This window comes from Colossoma macropomum, unplaced genomic scaffold (assembly GCF_904425465.1).
Source record: "Colossoma macropomum unplaced genomic scaffold, Colossoma_macropomum, whole genome shotgun sequence".
NCBI lineage: Eukaryota > Metazoa > Chordata > Actinopteri > Characiformes > Serrasalmidae > Colossoma > Colossoma macropomum.
In genome coordinates, this window is record NW_023494793.1 from 38,976,185 (window position 1) to 38,997,763 (window position 21,579).

General features: G+C 39.8%; 1 protein-coding gene across 1 annotated transcript; it reads right to left on the reverse strand.

Moving 5' to 3' along the window:
- Positions 1-3,355: 3,355 nt before the first annotated feature.
- Positions 3,356-20,553, reverse strand: gpd1a (glycerol-3-phosphate dehydrogenase 1a). Its single transcript, XM_036578082.1, has 8 exons — positions 20,464-20,553; positions 17,219-17,396; positions 15,724-15,864; positions 10,334-10,472; positions 8,820-8,932; positions 6,999-7,235; positions 6,187-6,293; positions 3,356-3,747 (listed from the first exon to the last, which is right to left on the reverse strand). The coding sequence occupies exons 1-8, from the start codon at positions 20,505-20,507 to the stop codon at positions 3,651-3,653; spliced, it is 1,056 nt and encodes a 351-aa protein (XP_036433975.1). The 5' UTR covers positions 20,508-20,553; the 3' UTR covers positions 3,356-3,650.
- Positions 20,554-21,579: the final 1,026 nt, after the last annotated feature.

Sequence of the window (21,579 nt, forward strand, 5' to 3'; positions counted from 1 at the left end):
AGGCAGAGGCTCTGTCTTCTCAGGAAGCTGAGGAATTTTCACACCAGCAAACATACTCTGATCATGGTCTGCAGGTCACTTATAGAGAGTGTTCTCAGTTTCAACATTGTGTCCTGGTATGGGAACCTCTCAGTTAAGCAAAGAAACAAGCTGGCCCAAGTGGTCAACCAGGCCAGTAGGATCATTGGAGACAAACAACTGTCACTCCAAAGCTTATACATCTGATTCATAAGCAAAAAGGCAACCCAGGTCTACAAGGACCCTACAAACCCCCTTCATTAATCGTTTAAGGTCCCACAAGCCAGAAAGAGTGGATACAAAAAATGACGCCCTCTGCTGTGACCATCCTGAATAAGGATATAATAAATAAGCCCCTGCATAGTTCATGTGCATTGTTGCTGTAAGTGTTTAAGTGTTTTAATTAAATTAAACAGCTGTTTGGTTTTTCAGTCAAAATCAATCATGAAGCAGCATTCAAAACAAGACGTGGATTAAAACACAGAACAGGAGACGAGAGCAAACGGTGTCGAAGTCTCAGGAAATCCTTGTCTTCATCTTCTATTACCTAAACAAGAAGCGGAGCATCACACAGCCTGACCAGCGTCTGAATACTGGAGGAAACTCCATTATCTCAACGTCTTTGAAACACAGTCATATGGAAAAGTTTGGCCCCTGGACAAAGTACATTTTCGTGATTTTGGAGACAGTAACAGGGAAATTAAAGGGGAATTCCACTGATATTTCCAAAATTCTGCATAACTACATGATTAAGATGAAAGCAAAGTCATTCGAAGTGGGTTTATGTGAAACACTCTGTTCTAGAGAAACTTACAGTCAGACTTGTTCACAGTGGTGGTGATAGGAAGCAGCTGTCTGAAGAATTTAATGCCTCTAAAACAGTGGTCACCAACCCTGCTATTGGAGATCTGCTTTCCTACAGACTTCAGCTCCAACCCTAATCGATCCCATCTGAGCCACCTAATTTCTGCCTTCACAAGTCCTTGTGTTAGATTTGGGTTGGTGGCGAAGCCTGCAGGATGGTAGATCTCCAGGAGGAATTTGGTGATCGCTGCTCTAAAAAGCACCACACAGTTTTACACTATTACATGCAAAAGTTATGAATATGCTGACCAATGCCTTGTTTTATGATAGTTTTGTGATAGGATTATGAGTTAAAAAACATTTTTTAAATGCATTCATGGTGAAGGGGTACATGCAGCGTGTTGTGAGGAAAAATAGTCAAAAAAAAAAAAAAAAATTTCTCAGATTTTCCACTATTTTACCATCATCAACGTCCCATATAAAAACTCAGAACACATGTAGGTTCAGTGGTGGTTTTGGATAGTAAATGGCTATATTTATGTTGTAGACATTGTGACCCCTGGTTTCTATCACCAACACTGTAAAAAAAGAGAGTCGTTAAGTTTCTCTACAATGACAATAACTGAGTTATGCAGAAATTCAGAAAAATCGATGGAATTCTTCCTTTAAGTACAAATGACATTAACAGAGTTTTTCCCCATGAGCTTTATTCTAAATATATATTCTAAATATGTATCTTTGTTATATGTTATAACAAAATATGTTACTACATTTAGGACAGTATTTAGTATTCATCACTACTTTTATACAATGTTCTGCTCAGTTCTGTTAGACACAGACCCAAAATACAACATTTCACATTTATTAGTCAACACTATTCGCTCAATGAAGCTCAGTGGGGGCAGCAGTGTGCTATTATGTTCTTTCCCAGCAGCAGAGACTGGAAAGTTTGTTAAGAATAAACAATAAATAGAACTAAATACTGGCAAAGATTGGACCTGCGTCAGTTTGGCAAACTATAAAACGGGAAAATAATTTTCCAGCAGGACAGCGATCCGAACAAAGTACAATCTGCCGTGGTGTGGCTTCAGAAAGAAAGTCAATGTTCTTGGCTTAGTCAAAGCACTAATCTGAATTGATTAATGAGAAACTGTTAGAAATATAAAAGGTATATAGGTATATATTATCATAGGTATATAAAATGTATATTACAGACTTACTCCAATAGAAGGTTTAAAGGGCCCATATCCTACATTTTTCATCTACTGTATTTTTTCCGGGCGGCACGGTGGCACAGTGGGTAGCACTATTGCCTCACAGCAAGAAGGGCCTGGGTTTGATTCCTGGCCGGGCGACCGGGGTGCTTTCTGTGTGGAGTTTGCCTGTTCTCCCCGTGTCTGCGTGGGTTTCCTCCCACAGTCCAAAAACATGCAGTCAGGACAATTGGAAATGCTGTCTGTCTGCCCTGCGATGGACTGGCGACCTGTCCAGCGTGTTTCCTGCCTTCTGCCCAATGATAGCTGGGATAGGCTCCAGCACCCCACCGCGACCCAGAAGGATAAGCGGTTTAGATGATGTATGTATATGTATGTATGTATTTTTTCCTCCTGAGGTCCACTGAGTGTGTTTACATGCACTTAATAATCCGGTAAATGCAGAAAATCAGATTTTGTAAGTAATCCTAACTACTCAAGTGCATATAAATGCATTATCAGATAATGGGGAAACTCCGGGTCTACATGAGTCAGACAGTAATCAGATTTGCAACCAGCCAATAAACTCACAGAAGAAAACGTGACAAACGTAATGTAAAACTCAAACTTCATGCCGTGGCCAATTAAAAAAAAAAATTGCGCCATATTACCTGAAAATATGAACATACATCATCTAGAAGATAAAATATATTGGAATCCTTCATTTTGTCAAGCATGTAGTCGATTTCAGCGTCACTCCAAAAGTGTTTGCTGCATCTCACGACAACACTGCTGCTTATTTCCAGTACCGCCGCCTGTTTTCTCACATGCACAGACTGAGAAATCCGAAAGAAATCAGAGTAAGAGTTCACGTGCACTGAGAAATCTGATTACTGAGCTAAAATCCAGCCTCTTTATCAGATTTCATAATCAGATTTCTAGACAGGGATGCAGTCTCACTTCCTGCTCTAAAATGCAGGGGCGTGGCTAAAATTAGTCTCCACCTATGCACAAAAACTGTGTTTGTGTTTCAGTAATGACACGAAAACATGGGACAGCATTTTTTCAATAAGGTTTTTTTATTTAAACATTGAACTCATGATAAATCTAAATCTTTCAATTTCCCTTTAAAAGAAATCAAAAAGATCTTAAAACAAAAAAATGTATTTTCACAAGTTTAGGGGTTTGGGTTTGGGATGAGTTCCCCTTTTGAGTCTTAAGGTTTCTTCCTCTTGCTCTGTTGCCATTAGCCTGCTCAGGGGGACTTGGATTTTTCTGTAAAGCTGCTTTGTGACAATGACTGCTGTAAAAAGCGCTATATAAACTAACTTTGGCTTGACTTTTTTTTTTTACTGTGCGAGCGCAGTTTGAACTAATTCAATAGAATGGTCCATATATGATAATACACAATCATAATACTTCTGTATGAGCCAGGCCACTGTCCTGTTACTTTAAGGCTCAGTTTTAAGACACACACAGTAAGTTGTAAAGAAGACTGATTGCTGCTACAGCAGACGCAGGGCATCTGATACACACCCTCACCATATACACTCATAAACAGAGATATTGCCACTACAGAAGGCACAGCACGTCGGCCAAGCACGTCTATGCACATACAGACTGAGTCCTTTACTCTCACAGATGTGCTGGATGATTCTGTAAGAAGCTGATGAAGTCTGTGACAGGACGACCCTCGAAGCAGATCTCATACACGGCAGTAAACAGAGGAAATCTGGACAGAGAGAGAGTCAGAGTCACAAAACAAGACTTACACAGCTTGTTGCAGCTCAGTGTGGTGTGCACATCATATAGAAAATCAGAGGTGGAAGAAGTACTTTGTCAAAATCTCAATTAAAAGTGGAGATAGAAATATACTTTAGTGATGTAGCACATTGTTTAAAACCATTTATCTTGGTAATGAGTGTAATTTTGCATGTACAAACTATACATATCATTAAAATGGATGCAAATAAACTAATACAGTAAAGTAGCTGATGTCTTTTGAGCTAGTTTAAAGAACAAAGGGCCTCATTCACCAATATTTTCCTAGTTTTTTTTTTAATTTGTCCTTGAGAAAGGTTCTAAGCGAAAGTCTATATCAGATTCATGACGTGTTCTTAAACCACAGAACTGTTCACACCTTTGTGCTCTTGAGTGTGTGTAGATTCTGTTCTTACCTAAGAACAAACCCCAAATAAGAAAACACTGGTTAATGTCAGAGTCTTCATAAAAAACTGCATAAGTGGGTTTTAAGGAGAAATGTTTTTCAAGAAAAGTTGGTGAATGAAGCCCAAAGTCTGGTTCCACATTTACTCTGGACATCTCCAGCCTTCATATGGGTTTTTAAATACCTTCAGCACACCTGATATAACAATAAAATACTGGTTGGCCAAACCAGGTGTTGGACAATAACCACAATTAATACTGGGCATGCCTAAAATCACTACTTACTGAATTAATATTATTTGTATTTTTCGTAATATTGGTGTTTTTCACAGATAAATGGCTTTTTAGTACTAATTTTTCTAGGTGCCTAAAACTTTTGCACAGTACTCTACACTTAAAAAATACTCAAGAATGTAACAGTAAAGTTTCTCTGATGGTGTGATGAGTCCTAAAATAAAAGATAAATTAGCTCAGCTGTGAGCAGTTTAATTTTACACTGATACAAATTTTGTTGGATGTTTTAATAAAAACAATAAATTCAGATACACTATATTGCCAAAAGTATTTGCTCGTCTGCTTTCACATGCATATGAACTTGAGTGACATCCCATTCTTAATCCATAAGGTTTAATATGATGTCGGCCCACCCTTTGCAGTTATAACAGCTTCAACTCTTCTAGGAAGGCTTTCCACAAGGGTTAGGAGTGTTTATGGGAATTTTTGACCTTCTTCCAGAAGCACATTTGTGAGGTCAGACAGTGATGTTGGACGAGAAGGCCTGGCTCACAGTCTGCACTCTAATTCATCCCAAAGGTGTTCTATTGGGTTGAGGTCAGGACTCTGTGCAGGCCAGTGAAGTTCTTCCACACCAAACTAGCTCATCCATGTCTTTATGGACCTTGCTTTGTGCACTGGTGCGCAGTCATGTAGGAACAGGAAGAGGCCATCCCCAAACTGTTCCCACAATGTTGGGAGCAGGAAATTGTCCAAAATCTCTTGGTCTGCTGAAGCATTAAGAGTTCCTTTCACTGGAACTAAGGGGCCGAGCCCAACTCCTGAAAAACAACCCCACACCAGAATCCCCCCTCCACCAAACTTTACACTTGGTACAATGCAGTTAGACAAGTACCGTTCTCCTGGCAACCGCCAAGCCCAGACTCGTCCATTGGACGGAGAAGCGTGGTTTGTCACTCCAGAGAACACGTCTCCACTGATCTAGACTCCAGTGGCAGCGCTTTACACCACTGCATTTGACGCTCTGCATTGCGCTTGGTGATGTAAGGCTTGGATGCAGCTGCTCGGCCATGGAAACCCATTCCATGAAGCTCTCTACGCTGTTCTTGAGCTGATCTGAAGACCACATGAAGTTTGGAGGTCTGTAGCAATTGACTCTGCAGAAAGTTGGCGACCTCTGCGCGCTATGCGCCTCAGCATCTGCTGACCCCACTCTGTCATTTTACGTGGCCAACCACTTCGTGGCTGAGTTGCTGTCGTTCCCAAACACTTCCACTTTGTTATAATACCACTGACAGTTGACTGTGGAATATTTAATAGTGAGGAAATTTCACGACTGGACTTGCTGCACAGGTGGCATCCTATCACGGTACCACGCTGGAATTCACTGAGCTCCTGAGAGCGACACATTCTTTCACTAATGTCTGTAGAAGCAGTCTGCAGGCCTAGGTGCTTGGCTTTATACACCTGTGGCCATGGAAGTGATTGGAACACCTGAATTCAATGATTTGGATGGGTGAGTGAATACTTTTGGCAACACAGTGTATATAAAAACTGACTGGCAAGGGGAAAAAAGGAAAAAAAAAATCTCCTGTGTAACAAGGTTTTATTGCAAGTCATTTTGAACCATTTCTGTTGATCCGCTCATCATGAAATGTTCAGTCAATGCAAACAGCAGTTGGTGTCTAAAATAGTTATAGAAACTGAAAAAAGATAACTTTTGCTATGTCAGTGATGAAAAATGACATGTGAGCTTGTGGTGAGGTCTTACTTGTCCTGCAGGTTTTTGTTTTTGAGGATAACATGGACCTCGGCGGCCGTGGCTGGACCCTGCAGCTTCTGACCGTTCAGCATCTCCGTCTCCAGGTCCTCCAATGACTAACACACATACAAACATACAGACTCTCAGTGATGTAAATGATGTGAATAATTTTCCATCAGCTCTGTACAACAAAGGGAAACTCCCCACAAACTGAGAAATACAGTTGTGTGCAAAAGTTTGGACACTCCTTGTTACACATTTTGTTGCTTTTCGAAGTAAAAGAGGTGAACACTACCTCTGCATGGAACAAACTATGACAAAGTATGACAACTCTGCACATTTTAATGCACAATTATTATTTAACATATTGGAAAAAAAATAAAACATAAAATTGAGTTTGGGAACATAAGACTGGACCCTTTCAGTCAGTACTTAGTGACGACCTCTTTGACTGAAATCGCTGCTTCCAAGCGTTTCTTGTAGCCAACTTTCTTTCTATTCTTGATTTTTTTCCTTGCTTTTTCACGATTTTTTATAATGACATCAGCCAAACTGCCCTATAACTCTGTCCACTCTTGATTCCACCATAAGAACATAATGACCTGCTGCAAGCACACAACACTGTTTGAAATGAATAATACACTCTAACAATGCAACTCTACTTGAGCTGAATTGTGTGCTACAGTGTTTCATTAGGTTGAATGGGGTTTTCTGTAAAGCTTGTCCAACCTAGCAACAGTAACTAAGAAAAAGAATGCATGTGTGGGCAGAGTTTGGCTGAGTCAGTTGTTCGTGAAGGCCCTCAGACGGCTTTTGCTCACCCTTCCCGTCTTGGCGAAGGCCTCAGCTATGCGGCGGTTGCGTCCTCCGTAGCAGGTGGTGATGAGGTCAGCGACGCCGCAGCTCTCCAGGAAGGTTGCCGCGGAGACGGGGCCAGCAGAACAGAATAAGCGCGCAAAGGCAATCATCTCCATCAGGCCTAGTCTGATCACTGCCGCTTTTGTGTTGTCACCAAAACCCAGACCATCACAGAACCCCGCGCCCACCGCCACGATGTTCTACAGGGACACATACAGACACCCAGGATAAATACCACTGTACTAATACAGCCCACCTCTCACACTGTGAAAGCCTGGAGTTTTATACCCTGCAGTGTTCAGACTGAGCTAGAATAAAATATTTAAATGAGATACAACCTCCTTTACTAGTGATGCACTTGTCTAAGGTGCAATTAAATGACATGCATTGTACATTATTTTCATATAAAAAAAGTTTATAAATACAAGACACGTCACATTACTCTACAATATCGCCTTTATGTGCATCAAATAAAATGAATTTATGCCATTTATGCCGTCTAAAAATGTCAGGTGGTAAGACTGTGCAATCATATATGCAGATTAACTATTAAAAATGGTAATTCAGTGATATAAAATCATAAATTTTAAAATGTTTTCACATCATTTTCAGTTTGAAACTTTCAAAATCATAACGTGGCAAAATTGGGAATTCAAATGCCATGAGGCACAACTGATGACAAAGGACTTTTATTCTGACATGCATTTAAGAAAGAGTGGGCAGAGTATTGTATCATAAAGAAATGCCCCAAGTGACATTCAGGTGCAGTGCCAAGGTCAGTAGCCTTTTCACAATTATGGATAAAATTGTCATTTTTGAGTCATTGTTTACGCTGGTTGTTTACCAAGACAGGCAGTCTGACACAAAAAAAACACTATAAATGTTTTGTTATTATAATAATGTTTATTGACCACACTGTCTGTCATCAACAGACGATAGTATTGTCTATCAGCCTAACCCTAATCTCTGAGTATGGAGACAGATCAGTAATAACTAGTGGTGCAAATTTTGGACCTCAAGTAATTGATTCAATGCATGAGGAAATCTATTTTTTTAAATAATAATTATTATTACGTTTAGTTTGCTATGATTCTTTATGGTTGAAAATAGAGCAAGAATTTTATTTTGGCCAGCAAACTACTGCATACTTTATTAAACTTTATTTTCATCCTATCATACTTTATTAACATGCCAAAATCACAACTTTCACTGTGAGTTTTCACGCCAGCAGGAGGCTTAATACAGAGATTCAGTGCCCTCTGCTGGACAGCCTGCAGCAGTGCAGAAATCACTGTGCAACTGCAGAACAGAGCAACAGCACTTCATATTCCAATTCAGGTTCACTAAGTGTCCAAAAGTTTGTGGACACGTTCCCTTCTTCTGAAATGAAGGGTATTAATAGTGAGTTTGTCCTATTTTGCTGCAGTAACAGCCTCTACCCTTCTGGGAAGGCTTTACACTAGATATAGGAACATTGCAGTGAGGATTTGATTGAGCATTAGTGAGGTCAGGCACTGCTGTTGGATGACCAGTTCTGGATCACAAACTCATCCCAAAGGTACTGGATTGAGCTCCATCACTCCAGAGAACACAGTTCCACTGCTCCACAGCCACAGGACTTTAAACTCCCCTACCTCTAGGCTCATTGGTCAGTGCTTTTCTATGGAGATTATACAAGCTGTCTGAATACTTTTGGACAGACAGTTAATCTACTGCTAACTGTACAGAGAAAGCAAAGCGAAAACAACAGAAAGAGGCAGAAATGAGGTGAAAGGTCAACTAACCTTCAGGGCCCCACAAATCTCCACCACATCTGCTTCCTCAACCACAGTGACCCGAAAGTGATCCGTCTGCATGAGCTCTTTAAGCAGTGCTCCGTGTGCCTTTTCTTTACAGCCTGACACAAATACACAACACAGAAAGTATGACTTGTGCAGACCTTAGGAAAGAGATGATAATAAGGGCAGTCATTATTGATTATATTGGTGACTGATTAATGCACTGATTATCTTGACAATTAGTTGAGTGACCAGAGCATTTAAAAGATAAGGGGCAAACTATAAAACAAAAGTTAACTGAACAATAACAAACCATGCAGAGCCTTTCTGAAAAACTATATTTGAAAAAGATAAACAAGAATAGACCTATATAAAAATATTATATGGCAAAAATGTGTATAAATGGCTGGATCCATTAAGCTCTGTTGCTAACTGTAAGAAAGAACTGTAAAAGAATTTAAAACATGCTTTACACCAACTAATCATTACCAAATCGAGAATGTGAAATTCAGTTAATCATAACAGCCTTACAGCACTGTGGAAAAGTCTGAGACCCTTCATTTATTTATTCTCAGCCATTGTTTCTCTTTCAGGATCAGGAAAGGCAGAAAACATGTTTAACAGAAAATCGGGTAACACTTTATTTGGATAGGCCGCTTTAGACGCTTCGTAGATATTTAATTTACTTTCAAGTTACATTCAACTAAATATCTACTAAACTGACCATCATTTTCTTCAACTCTAAACCTGCACTAATCCTAACCTTCACCTCAACCCAAAACCTAGACTCAACCCTCATCCTGGTCCAAATCCTAACCCAAACCCCACCAGTTTAGAATCAGCCTTTCAGCGGATAGTTTGTTAACAATTTGAACATCTGTAGACAATCTATAGTGAACTATAGTGAACTATCCAAATAAAGTGAGACCAAAAATTGCACTAAATAATTTATCCAATTTTACAGCCTCCACTCTTTTCTGGAGACTCACTTTCAGTTTCTCTAAGAAATCTGCAGACACACCTCCAAAGTTCAGTCTTAGAAGTTGGTTGATCATTTTCTGAAGTAATCAAACACATTCAGAGGTGTTGAGGTCTGGACTCTGGGGTGGTCAGTCCATTGTCCAGCTTCTTTGTTTGATGTGTCCGTCTCCTTTTCTCAGTGAGGTTCTTCTTCACAGCTACACATCCTTTCAGACCCACAGCGCTGAGTCGTCTTCTCACAGTGGAAGGATGGACAGAAACACCTGTGGATGTTTTCAGATCTGAAGCAGCTTGATTTTCTCCTCTCTCTCAGAGATGAAAGCTTTAAGTGCTGTTTATCTGATGGGGACAGTTTTGGTGTCTACTTGTTTTTCTCTAATTTTCTCCTTCCTTATGCAAGTGGATTATCTTATATCTAATCTGCTCAGAAGCATCTCCTGGGAAATGAATAACTTGTCCTAATGGCTGGAAACTAAATAAATGAAGGGTGGTCTCTGACTTTTGCACAGTGCCCTAATGAATGCTGCTGTTGATCTTACCGATGGTGGTCTCGCAGAATTTTTCAGCTGCCACCTCATTTGCAATGTTAGCGCCCATTAGCACACTCATGCTAATGCCCAGCTTCTCCCGAATCACCTCTGATATCAGCTTCAGACCATCAGGACCCTCGTCCACCCCCTACACACACACACAGACAGAGAGGAAGCACGGTCATCTTTCTGCAGTGCTGCATGTCATGAGTGGAAACACAGAATCCTCAGTCATGTGACCTTATTTCTCTTTTCTACACTCAGACTGCTGAGAGTGTGAAAGTAAACCTGCTGAAACAACCACTCACGTCCACACACACGTGACAACAGTCCTCAGACATGAAGAGTCAGTGACCAAAGCACAGGCTTCAGAAACGCGGTCATTCCCTGGACAGGGGCGTAGAGTGTCTCAGATTTTGCTGAGGTGAAAAAAAGACTTTCAACACAAACTGCCTTTCATTTTATTATGTTTAGTAGTGCATGAATTACATCACTCACATGAATTATGAGTTATTTTAAATATTTGTGTGATTTTATGGGCGACACTTTATTTCGAGTGGTCCTTTTAGAGAAACAAACACGTCAAGAACATATGAGGGTTAGGATTAGGTTTTGGCTTGAGGTTAAGGTTAGGATTAGGGCCAGGGTTAGGATTAGGATTAGGTTTTGGCTTGAGGTTAAGGTTAGGATTAGGGTGAGGGTTAGGATTAGGTTTTGGGTTGAGGTTAAGGTTAGGATTAGGTTTTGCGTTGAGGTTAAGTTTAGGATTAGAGCGAGGGTTAGGATTAGGTTTTGGGTTGAGGTTAAGTTTAGGATTAGGTTTTGCGTTGAGGTTAAGTTTAGGATTAGAGCGAGGGTTAGGATTAGGTTTTGGGTTGAGGTTAAGGTTAGGATTAGGTTTTGCGTTGAGGTTAAGTTTAGGATTAGAGCGAGGGTTAGGATTAGGTTTTGGGTTGAGGTTAAGGCTAGGATTAGGGCCAGAGTGAGGGTTAGGATTAGGTTTTGGGTTGAGGTTAAATTAGGATTAGGGCCACGGGGGGAGGGTTAGGATTAGGTTTTGGGTTGAGGTTAAGGTTAGGATTAGGGAGAGGGTTAGGATTAGGTTTTGGGTTGAGGTTAAGGTTAAGATTAGGATTAGGGCCAGAGTGAGTGTTAGGTTTTAGGTAAGGTTGGTGAGGTTAGGTTTTGCGTAATGGAAGTAACACATTAACAACACATCTACTTAATGTAAATAATGTATCAACAGAACATCTACAAGATATTTACTTCAGTGTATTCAGATGATTCACTACTGATACTTCACGGATATGTTATTAATGTGTTACTGATAATCTGTTAAGAGTTTATTAATCATCTACAAAGGACCACTCCAAATAAAGAGTTACCATTTAATGTCTAGTTTGAGTATGCAAAAAACCAAACTTGAGCCTAGATGAGAACAGAATCTACACACACTGAAGAGCACAAAGGTGTGAACAGTTCTGTGGTTTAAGAACACGTCATGAATCTGACCCAGACTTTTTCTTAGAACCTTTCTCAAGAACAGTTTTAAGAATAAACATACAAAGATGTTGGTGAATGAGGCCCAGTGCGTTTTTGTTAGGGTCAAAACCACAAAACTGCACTTGCATTAAAATACTTTGTCACCAGTTTTATCAGAACACTTTAACATGCTTTGATGTATTTGCTCATTTTCAATTTACCCAATTTATAGTTCAGGAAGTGCCATTTCAAAGCTTTGAACAGGAAGTTAATACATCCTCTCCATTTTTCACAAACGTATCTGTTATTTTGCCATTCAGACTGCAGTACCATCTGCCTGTCTTTGGTCTTACACTTTCTAAAACCCCACCATGTGACATTTATTCAACATAAAAATAAAGGTCACTTTAAGATAATCCTCCGTTTTGATTAAAAGGTCAGTGGTGTCACATTCACTACCGAGATGGTGTTACACAGGGACAGACGTTCATGTTGGGTTAACTTCATTAATTTTGCATTTTGCAGTTCAGTGGACATGTCTCTGAAGGGTACTTAATCATTTAATAGTATTCTTATTTTGATTAAAAGGTTTTGCGTTTGGAAAAAAAAGCAATTGTGTCTCACATTGTCACCAGTGTAACACTGTCACTGGTGTAACTGTGTGGGTGTTAAAGTTACTGTTTGACAGTAAAAAGTCCGTCCCTGGGTCTGTCTTACAGCTTTTCCAAATCAGTTTTTGTACTACAAATCTCCCTACAATGATTTCATCATTTTAATACACAAATGAGACACAAGGATCACAAGGATGTCCTATCAAAGCACTTAAGTGCTGTATTTTAGTTCCAAGGCTTTCAAATCAAACAAAGGAAAATTATTTAATTGCTATTCATCATTTCATTGTATGAACATTTTCAATAACACATTTTAATTCTTGGAAAAATAACAATTTTCAGTACCAGTGACTTACATGCTGGAATGACGTTTTTTTTAATAAAATATCTAAACATTATATTTATTAAGCTGAAAAAATATAAATTATAAAACATAAAACTTATTCAGTTTTAAGAATGTATGAATTTCATTTTTTTCTCATTCCAAATGTCACTGTGTTTGGAGAATGGCCCATATAAACACATACTGGACATATGTAAATAAATCATGTAAGACACGTTATTGTTACATTTAGGCACATAGGAACAGAGCATTGTGTGTGTATATATATATATATATATATATATATATACACACACACACACACACACACACACACACACACACATACATTATATATATAAGCACATTTCAAGCACCACTGTGTATTATGTATGATCAGGGGTGGACAATTACATTGCAAAATCATATTTGCACTCATATGACTTTTCCCCACCTCTAAAGTTAGCGTGCTAACTTGCCCTTGCTCCTTGCTGGCCTGGCAACTTATCTGGATCCACTCACCCTGCCGGGCACCTGCTCTCTCACTCCGCTGCGAGTTCACAGACTCTTCTTAAAATAAATGTGATTTCATTTCTTTTGTCACTGTCCATCCACAAACAACTCTCCTTCTATCTGCATCTGTGCAGTTTAGCCTGTGGCCTGTTTTCTCGTTATCAGGATATGACTGTGTGTCTAATGGGTGCTTGAAAACGTGTTGCATGATTCCACACATAGAGTGATAGAATGAGTGGTGGCCCCACCCTTCAAACAGCAAATAGATGGAAAATGGCCCAATTTTTTTTCAAAAGGCATTTATTAATCATAAAATGCTTTATGCTACACTGAAAACAATAATAATATACTCTTGAGGTCTGTCTGCATAGTAGGCCCCACTGAACCTCTTCAATAGCATATGGTTCCCAGTGGTCAAATTGTAGAAAAATTTGAATGGGGATGGGGGGGCTCAACAAAGCGGGGGGTGGGGGGTTAGCTCTCTTATGAACTTAACTTCCGCCAAACAATGGTGACTGAATTTTCAGTGTGATTCTGCTGTCAGCAACGTTGATAGCTGGTGCTACAGTCAGAAAAATATTCCAAATGTTATCAGTGGTAAATGCTATAGCAAAGTGTAGCACAGTATTTCTGGCAGTAGTTAACTTCTCATTAGAGCTCCCCACCCTGTTTTGCCCACCCTCCCCACTGAATCGCCACTATTGTGTAAGATCCCGAGTGGTCAAATTGTAGAAAAACTTTCACTCAAGGGGCTGTAACTGTAGTGCTGGCTATCAACATTACTGACAGCAGCATCACACTGAAAATCCAGTCACCTCTTTACTTTATCACATCATTTGTTATTAATTTAATGCATGTGTTAGCAAGCTATCTTTCTAGCCAGCCTACTAATATAATAGCTCAGTTAATATCACACAGAGCAATTATATACACAAAAACTGCATATTCAAATGTGCTGTTGTATTAACTCCAGATATCCTTCACAGCTGTTTTTCTTTTTTGCGTTTGCTTTCCTGAAACTACAGTGCGTGCAGGTGATGTGCCAAATGCTCCACTGCATAACATAACATTATTAAAAGAGTGCATTTCTACGTGGCCACCTCTTTTTAGATACAGGCTTGCTTTGAGCCAATAGCGCATGGTTGTTTTGATATGTGGAACTACCAGTACAACCAAGACAACTTGACGTTAAAACTTAAATACTGATGGAATGAAACAACAGTAGACATCTCAAGTGATATTGCATAAGGATATAAACTTAGAGGGGATGGAAAGGGGATTTTCCATAGAAGAACATTCTTGTACTTTTTCAATCCGAATCTTCTTGCATGCCCCCCAAGTCGAGCTTGATGATCCCACGTGTTGACATTACATAGTATATTAAATACACATTTAAAAAGATGGTTCTTCAGAGGTGCTTTAGTAAAGACAATGGTCCTATTTAGAGCCATGAGCTCCATATAGAACCATTTCATGATTAAATGGTTCTTTGTGTGGTAAAATTGTTCTTCAGATTGACCTTTTTTGAAAATGGTTCTATACAGTGCCAAAAAAGGTTCTGCTATTGTTACAATGTCAATGTTGTAAAAATAGCAGAAGCCTTTTTGGTGCTATATAGAACCATGAACAACACATTCTACAACAATTTGAAGAACCATTAAAAGAAATGAAAACCATGAAATGGTTCTATATAGAACTCATGGTTCCATCTCTTTACTAAAAGAACCTCTGAAGAACCATCTTCTTTAAGAGAGTAGTACACTCTTAAAAAAGATGGTTCTTCAAGGGATCTTTGGTAAAGAAAATGGATCTATGTAGAACCATGAACACTCAAAGAACCCTTTGCATGATTAAAGGGTTCTTTGCATCTTGAAAGGGTTCTACAGATTGATAGAGAATGTGCTGCAAATGGTTCTTTATAGAACCTTTTTGAAAAGGGTTCTATATAGCACCCAAAAGAGTTCTTCTATTGTTATAAACTTGACACTGTAATTCAAGTCAAGTCAAGTCAAAGTTTGTTTATATAGCGCTTTTTACAACAGGCGTTGTCACAAAGCAGCTTTACAGAAAAATCCAGGTTCGAGTCCCCATGAGCGTCGCCAATGGCAACAGTGGCAAGGAAAAACCCCCTAAGAGCAAGACTCAAAAGGGGAACCCATCCTCCTCTGGTCAACACCACATAGCAAACAGCATAAGAATAAAATATTAGAATACAAAACGGGGAAGAACAGGTGGAGCAATGGTTAATAACAACAGAAGAACACTTTTGGGTGATGCAGAACCATCTACAGCACATTCTGAAGAACTCTTTCATAATGCAAAGAACTCTTTCATTCGCTGAGTGTTCATGGTTCTACAAAGAACCATTTTCTTTACTAAAGAACACTTGAAGAACCATCTTCTTTAAGAGTGTAGTAGCAATAGTGTATTATAAAGAACTGTGTGTGTGTGTGTGTGTGTGCGCGCAAGACCTTGATTAGTGACATTCCCAGAGCATCTCCTTTAATCTTTCCCTGTATGGTGTCACACACTCTGCTGATAAACTGATGGGGGATCACAAAGAGCAGAATATCAGCACCGCTTATAGCCTCAACAAGATCCGCCACCGCCACCTGAGAGAGAGAGAGAGAGAGAGAGAGAGAGAGAGAGAGAGAGAGAGAGAGAGAGAGAGAGAGAGACAGACAGACAGACAGACAGAGAGAGAGAGAGAGAGAGAGAGAGAGAGAGAGAGAGAGAGAGAGAGAGAGAGAGACAGACAGAGAGAGAGAGAGAGAGGGAGAGACAGACAGACAGACAGACAGAGAGAGAGGGAGAGAGGGAGAGAGAGAGAGAGAGACTTTAGTGTTCACTATTTCTCTTAGCTACTATGTGCATGTGTCATTTTTAAGACCCCCTCTCCAATCGTTTGTCATTACCTTCATTATGTGAGCTGTGTGAGTGTTAAAGTCCTCCACCCCCCTCAGTAATCTACACCCAGCTTTAATCATCTTAAATGCGTAGTATCATTTTTATTGTCTCTATAACTGGATTGTAGACCTCTGAAAAAGGCAATTGCTCGAGCAGTAAAAGAGACAGAGAGATGAAATGGAGGGAGGAAGGACAAAGGGAAGACATATTCAGAACTTTACAGATAGTCCCTTCAACTCTACGCTGGATGAAGTCAGTGTGACCAGATCACAGCCAAACCCAGTGCTGGATTCATTAACACCTACATGAGTCCAGCTAGACAGACATGAGTCAGAGTCTAAGAGTGAATCCAACACTGTAAGAGTTGATACAACACTGAAGGAGTTAATGCAGCACTAGGAGCTAACCCTCCTGTTACGTTCAACTGTAAAGGGCATCAATAATGTTCCCAGGTCAAATTGGCATGTTTAACCATCTGAAAGTAGTTTTCTCCATAAACATTATCTTTAGCTCAACTAATATCAATTTAATCAATATTTAGTGTAATCACATTTTTTGCCTATTACAGATTACGGTTCACTTATAATAATTCACTTGCTTTTCATTAAAAAAATATTTTCAAACTGTTCTTTTCTGTACATTGGGAAAAAACTCGACATTCAACAGATTTGTTTTATTTATTCTTGGACCTTTTCAACATTTTTTGACATATTATGATTGGGGCGTATTGATTAATACAAACAAAACATCTCTTCTGTTCTGGGTCAAACTGACCCTTTCAAATTAAATCACACTAAATGAGCGAAAAGGCCAGCATTAAAGGTTTCATGCTCCATAAATTGTTAAAAATATTTGTTCTTGTATTTTTAAACTTTGAAATGGGTCAATCTGACATGCAACATAACAGGAAGGCCAGTTAAACAGAGTAAGACTTAAATAAACACTATAAGAGCTAATTCAACAGCGTGAGTAAAGTCAACACTGCAAGACTCATTTAAACTCTGTAAGAGTTAAAACAACCCAGCTGCAGATGTTGCATTATTGGGATCAGTCTCTCACCACATTCTCGGGTAGTTTGTGTCCAGGCAGGTACTTGATGTTCTCATGCTCCGTGTTAATGATTTCGGTGAGTTTACGTCCGTTAACCACCTCCTCAAAGACCCACATGTTCACTGTGGAGTCAAACTTTGGGTTTCGTCCTGCATTCAGCCCGACTATCTTAGCAATGGCAGATCCCCTGATAGAAAGAGCGAGAGAGAGACATGGACGTTACGTTCAGGGCAGGCAAGGATATTGTTAGGACTGACATACGGTGCATTTTATACACTGTTAGAAATAAAGGTTCTGTGCAGGTACATTTTTCGTTCATCAAGGTACAAACAATGTAAATGTTCCCTCAAAGGTATAGCAGTGGTTTAAAGGTTCAATTGTGGACCTTAAATGAGTTTTTCCAGGTGAAAAGTTCGTATTTGTACCTTTTCATAACCGAATGTTTTGAAACAGAACAATAAAATAAAAGCCTGGAGACGAGACGGGGTGTGTGGAGTCAGTACAACTTAGAACATATCATTTCAGTGGATTATGGTACAGTTATGTTCCCTGACTAAAGGTACTGAGATGTACCCTTGATGGTACCACCCCAGTCACAAGAGGGCTGCTGCCCCAGTGACAGTTTCATATCTTAATTTCTGAGAGCGTATAAAAATGGAGGTACATTGCAAAATACACACAATAATATTATAACATAAGAAGAATGAATGACTAAAAAATTGCATTTTTTTCTAGGAACATTTTTTGACCCTGTAATTGTGCTTTGAAGGGCAAAAATATTAAATTGGTATGCATTTTTGCCCTTTGCCCCTGGCTATTTCTGACACTGATTATGTTCTACTGTAGTTCCACTGTTAGAGATTAAAACATGTCCTTCACAGCTGGATGTGGAAGAACCAGTTCTTACATTATTCGTTAACAAACAGCCGATTGTTGGGGGCTTAATTTATTTGGCTGACTTTCCAAGAAGCTCACAAGTCACAATAATGTCTAAATAGTTGTCAAACGGTTGCACATGCATAAAATGTGCTACCTCAACACAATTCTTTCCAAAAGTAAGTAACCTAGGACACAGCGAGTGTGTTGAAGTAGCATGTTAATCCTGTGCGACCGACACATTTGAGTCATGAACGATTTTTTCAGTGCAGTAACATGCAACACTATAACCAGCAACACAGTCATGTGTGCTCTGTAGTCTGTATCATATGACATAAGACTTTGGCACACATTCCTGAACCCTAACCGTGGGAGTGCACTGCAGAAACTGGGTTGGCTGCCCATGTTACGTGTTGACTGACTTGGCCATATGCTTCACATGTTTTGCACATCTGTGCACATTGCTGGGATGCAGTTAGTACAAATGGCACACAAACTCACCTGCTGGGCACACTGGGTACCCTGGGACACGCAATTACACAACGTCCAAGCACTGAACCAGCGGAGCCTCTGTTTTTATTAAGCCAAGCTAGACACACTGACCTGTTTCTGCATCATTGACTGCCATGAAGCTTTGCTTGGTGTTCAGCGAACAAGAGAATAGGCTGGATCTCAAATAGAGCTCTATAGGTCAGGGAATTATAGCTTCTCCACTCAAATGGTCCACCATATGTCCAATAAGGAGGCATTTGGGATACAGCATGAGCTTCTGCACACAAATAGTTTACAATATGTCCAATAAAGAGATATTTAGGTTCAGCCTGGGCTTCTACACACAAATAATGCACTATATTCCCAAAGAAACAGCCAGTTAGCACTGAGCCTGAGCTTTTACACCCAAATAATGCACTATATCTCCAGTAAATATTCATTTGGGGTTCAGCCTGAGCTTTATACTCATAATAAGCTATTATATGTCTGGTAAAGAGCCATTTGGGGTTTCGTTTAGACTTCTACACCCAAATAGTACAGTATATGTCCAGTAAATAGACATTTGGGGTTCAGTCTGGTTTTCCATATCCAAATAGTGCACTACATATGTCATGAAATTATAGCTTCTCGACTCAAATGGTTCACAGTATGTCCAATAAAGAGATATTTAGGTTCAGCCTGGGCTTCCACACAAAAATAATGCACTATATTCCCAAAGAAATAGCCAGTTAGCACTGAGCCTGAGCTTTTACACCCAAATAATGCACTATATCTCCAGTAAATATTCATTTGGGGTTCAGCCTGAGCTTTACACTCGTAATAAGTTACTATATGTCTGGTAAAGAGCCATTTGGGGTTTCGTTTAGAATTCTACACCCAAATAGTACAGCATATGTCCAGTAAATAGACATTAGGGGTTCAGTATAGGCATATATATACCCAATTTGCCCACAATATATCCAATAAAGACATATTTGAGGTTCAGCCTGGGCTTCTACACACAAATAGAGCACTATATTCCCAAAGAAACAGCCAGTGAGAATTGAGCCTGAGCTTTTAGACCCTAATAATGCACTGTGTTCAACCTGAGCTTTTACACCCATAATAAGTCACTCTATTTCCAGTTAACGGCCATTTAAGGTTCAGTCTAGGCTTCTACACCCAAAGTGCACTATATGTCCAGATTGAACCTGAGTTTCTGCAACCAAATAGTGCAATACATGGCGAGTAAAGAGGCATTTTGGGGTTCCGTTTAGGATTCTGCATCCAAATAGGACAATATATGTGCAGTAAACAGGCATTTGGGATACAGTATTGACTTCTGCACCCAAATAGTGCAGTATATGTACAATAAGGACTTGCTTGGGGTTCAGCCTGAGCCTCTACCCCCAAATCGTTTACTCTATTCCCAAAAAGAGCCATATGGAATTGAGGCTGAGCTTTTACACCCAAATAATTCACTATATGTAAAGTCAAGAGACGTTTTTGGGCTCAGTTTACGCTTCTACACCCAAGAAGTGCATTATATGTCCAGTAAATAGCCACTTGGGATTCGGTCTGGGCTTCTACACCCAAATAATGCCCTGAATGTCCAATAAGGACCTATTTGTGGTTCCTTCTGTGCTTTTAAACCCTATAAGTTCACAATAGGTCCAATAAAACGCCACTTGGCTTTGAACCTGAGCGTCTACATATAAATAGTTCGCTTTAAGTCCAAGTGCCTGAGTTCAGCCAAGGGGATTCTGACCACTGTCGACCCCACAGCAACCTGTGGAATCCGACAAGTCGCTTCCAAAACGAGGACAGGAAACAGAGAGAAGCAGGAGGACTGAAGAAAAGGACACAAACGCTGAGCTACTTCAGAAAAGTGTTTGGTAGTTTTTTACCAGTTTCCGGAGCCGACGATGCAGACTTTCTTCGGCGTTGTCATGGCGAAGCGCGTGCAGCTGCTCAGCTGTTGGCAAACTTTTGCCACTTTGTGCTTGAGGCCTCGCCCCCCGCGTACACTGGCCTATCAGAGGAGCAGGCAACCCCGCCCATTTTTTACATGAACGCTTGTTTGAAGGTGAAAGGCGTAAATACGCGTCTTTGATCATGTAGCTCAGTTTAAAGACGCGGAATCGAGGTTTCTCTATATTCTGATGATACAATGGGAAATATAATAAAGCGCCTGTTTGTGCTGTGAACTTTACACTCACTTGGCTGAAGCGCTGAATGCGTCCCATTCAAAGGCGGTCACGGTTATATTCAGCTCTGCTGAGAGAACAAATAATAACACCAGCACAAAGAGAACCTTATAACTCAGATCAGAGCAGCATGGGTCCGTTAATGACTTCTCAGCTGACAGTGTGAAAGGAGAAGAGAAGAGAAGGGCAGAGGAGAAGAGAAGAGAAGAGAAGGGCAGAGGAGAAGAGAAGAGAAGTGAAGAGAAGAGAAGAGAAGAAGAGAAGAGAAGAGAAGAGAAGGGCAGAGGAGAAGAGAAGAGAAGAGAAGAGAGGAGAAGAGAAGAGAAGAGAATAGAAGGGCAGAGGAGAAGAGAAGAAAAGAGAAGAGAAAAGAGAAGGGCAGAGGAGAAGAGAAGATTTGAAGAGAAGAGAGAAAAGAAAAGAAAGGAAAGGAAGAGAAAAGAAAGGAAGAGAAGTGAACAAAATATAAAAAAGCAGAAGAGAAAAGAAGACAAGAAAAAAAAGAGAAAAAAGAGAAGAGAGGAGAAAATGAGAGAAGCGACAAGAAGAGAATAAAAAAGAAGATAAAACAACAAATGAAAAGAGTAGAGAAGAACACATGAAAGAAAAGAAGAGAACAAAACAGAACAGAAGAGAAGGCCTGATGAGAAAAGAGATGAGAATAGAGAAGATTTGAATAGAAGAGAAGCCCTGAACAGAAGAACAAATGAGAGAAGAGAAGATCTTATGAGAAGAAGAGGAGAAAAGAAGAGAAGCTCTGATGAGAACAGAGAAGGGATGTGAATAGAGAAGATCTGAAGAGAAGAGAAAAGAGAA

Coding starts and splice junctions, on each gene's coding strand:
- gpd1a (XM_036578082.1), bottom strand. CDS start 20,507: ATGACAACGCCGAAGAAAGTCTGCATCGTCGGCTCCGGAAACTG. Junction 15,865..17,218: donor ACAAACTACCCGAGAATGTG/GTGAGAGACTGA, acceptor TCTCTCTCTCAG/GTGGCGGTGGCGGATCTTGT. Junction 10,473..15,723: donor TGGGAATGTCACTAATCAAG/GTCTTGCGCGCA, acceptor GTGTGTGTGTAG/GGGGTGGACGAGGGTCCTGA.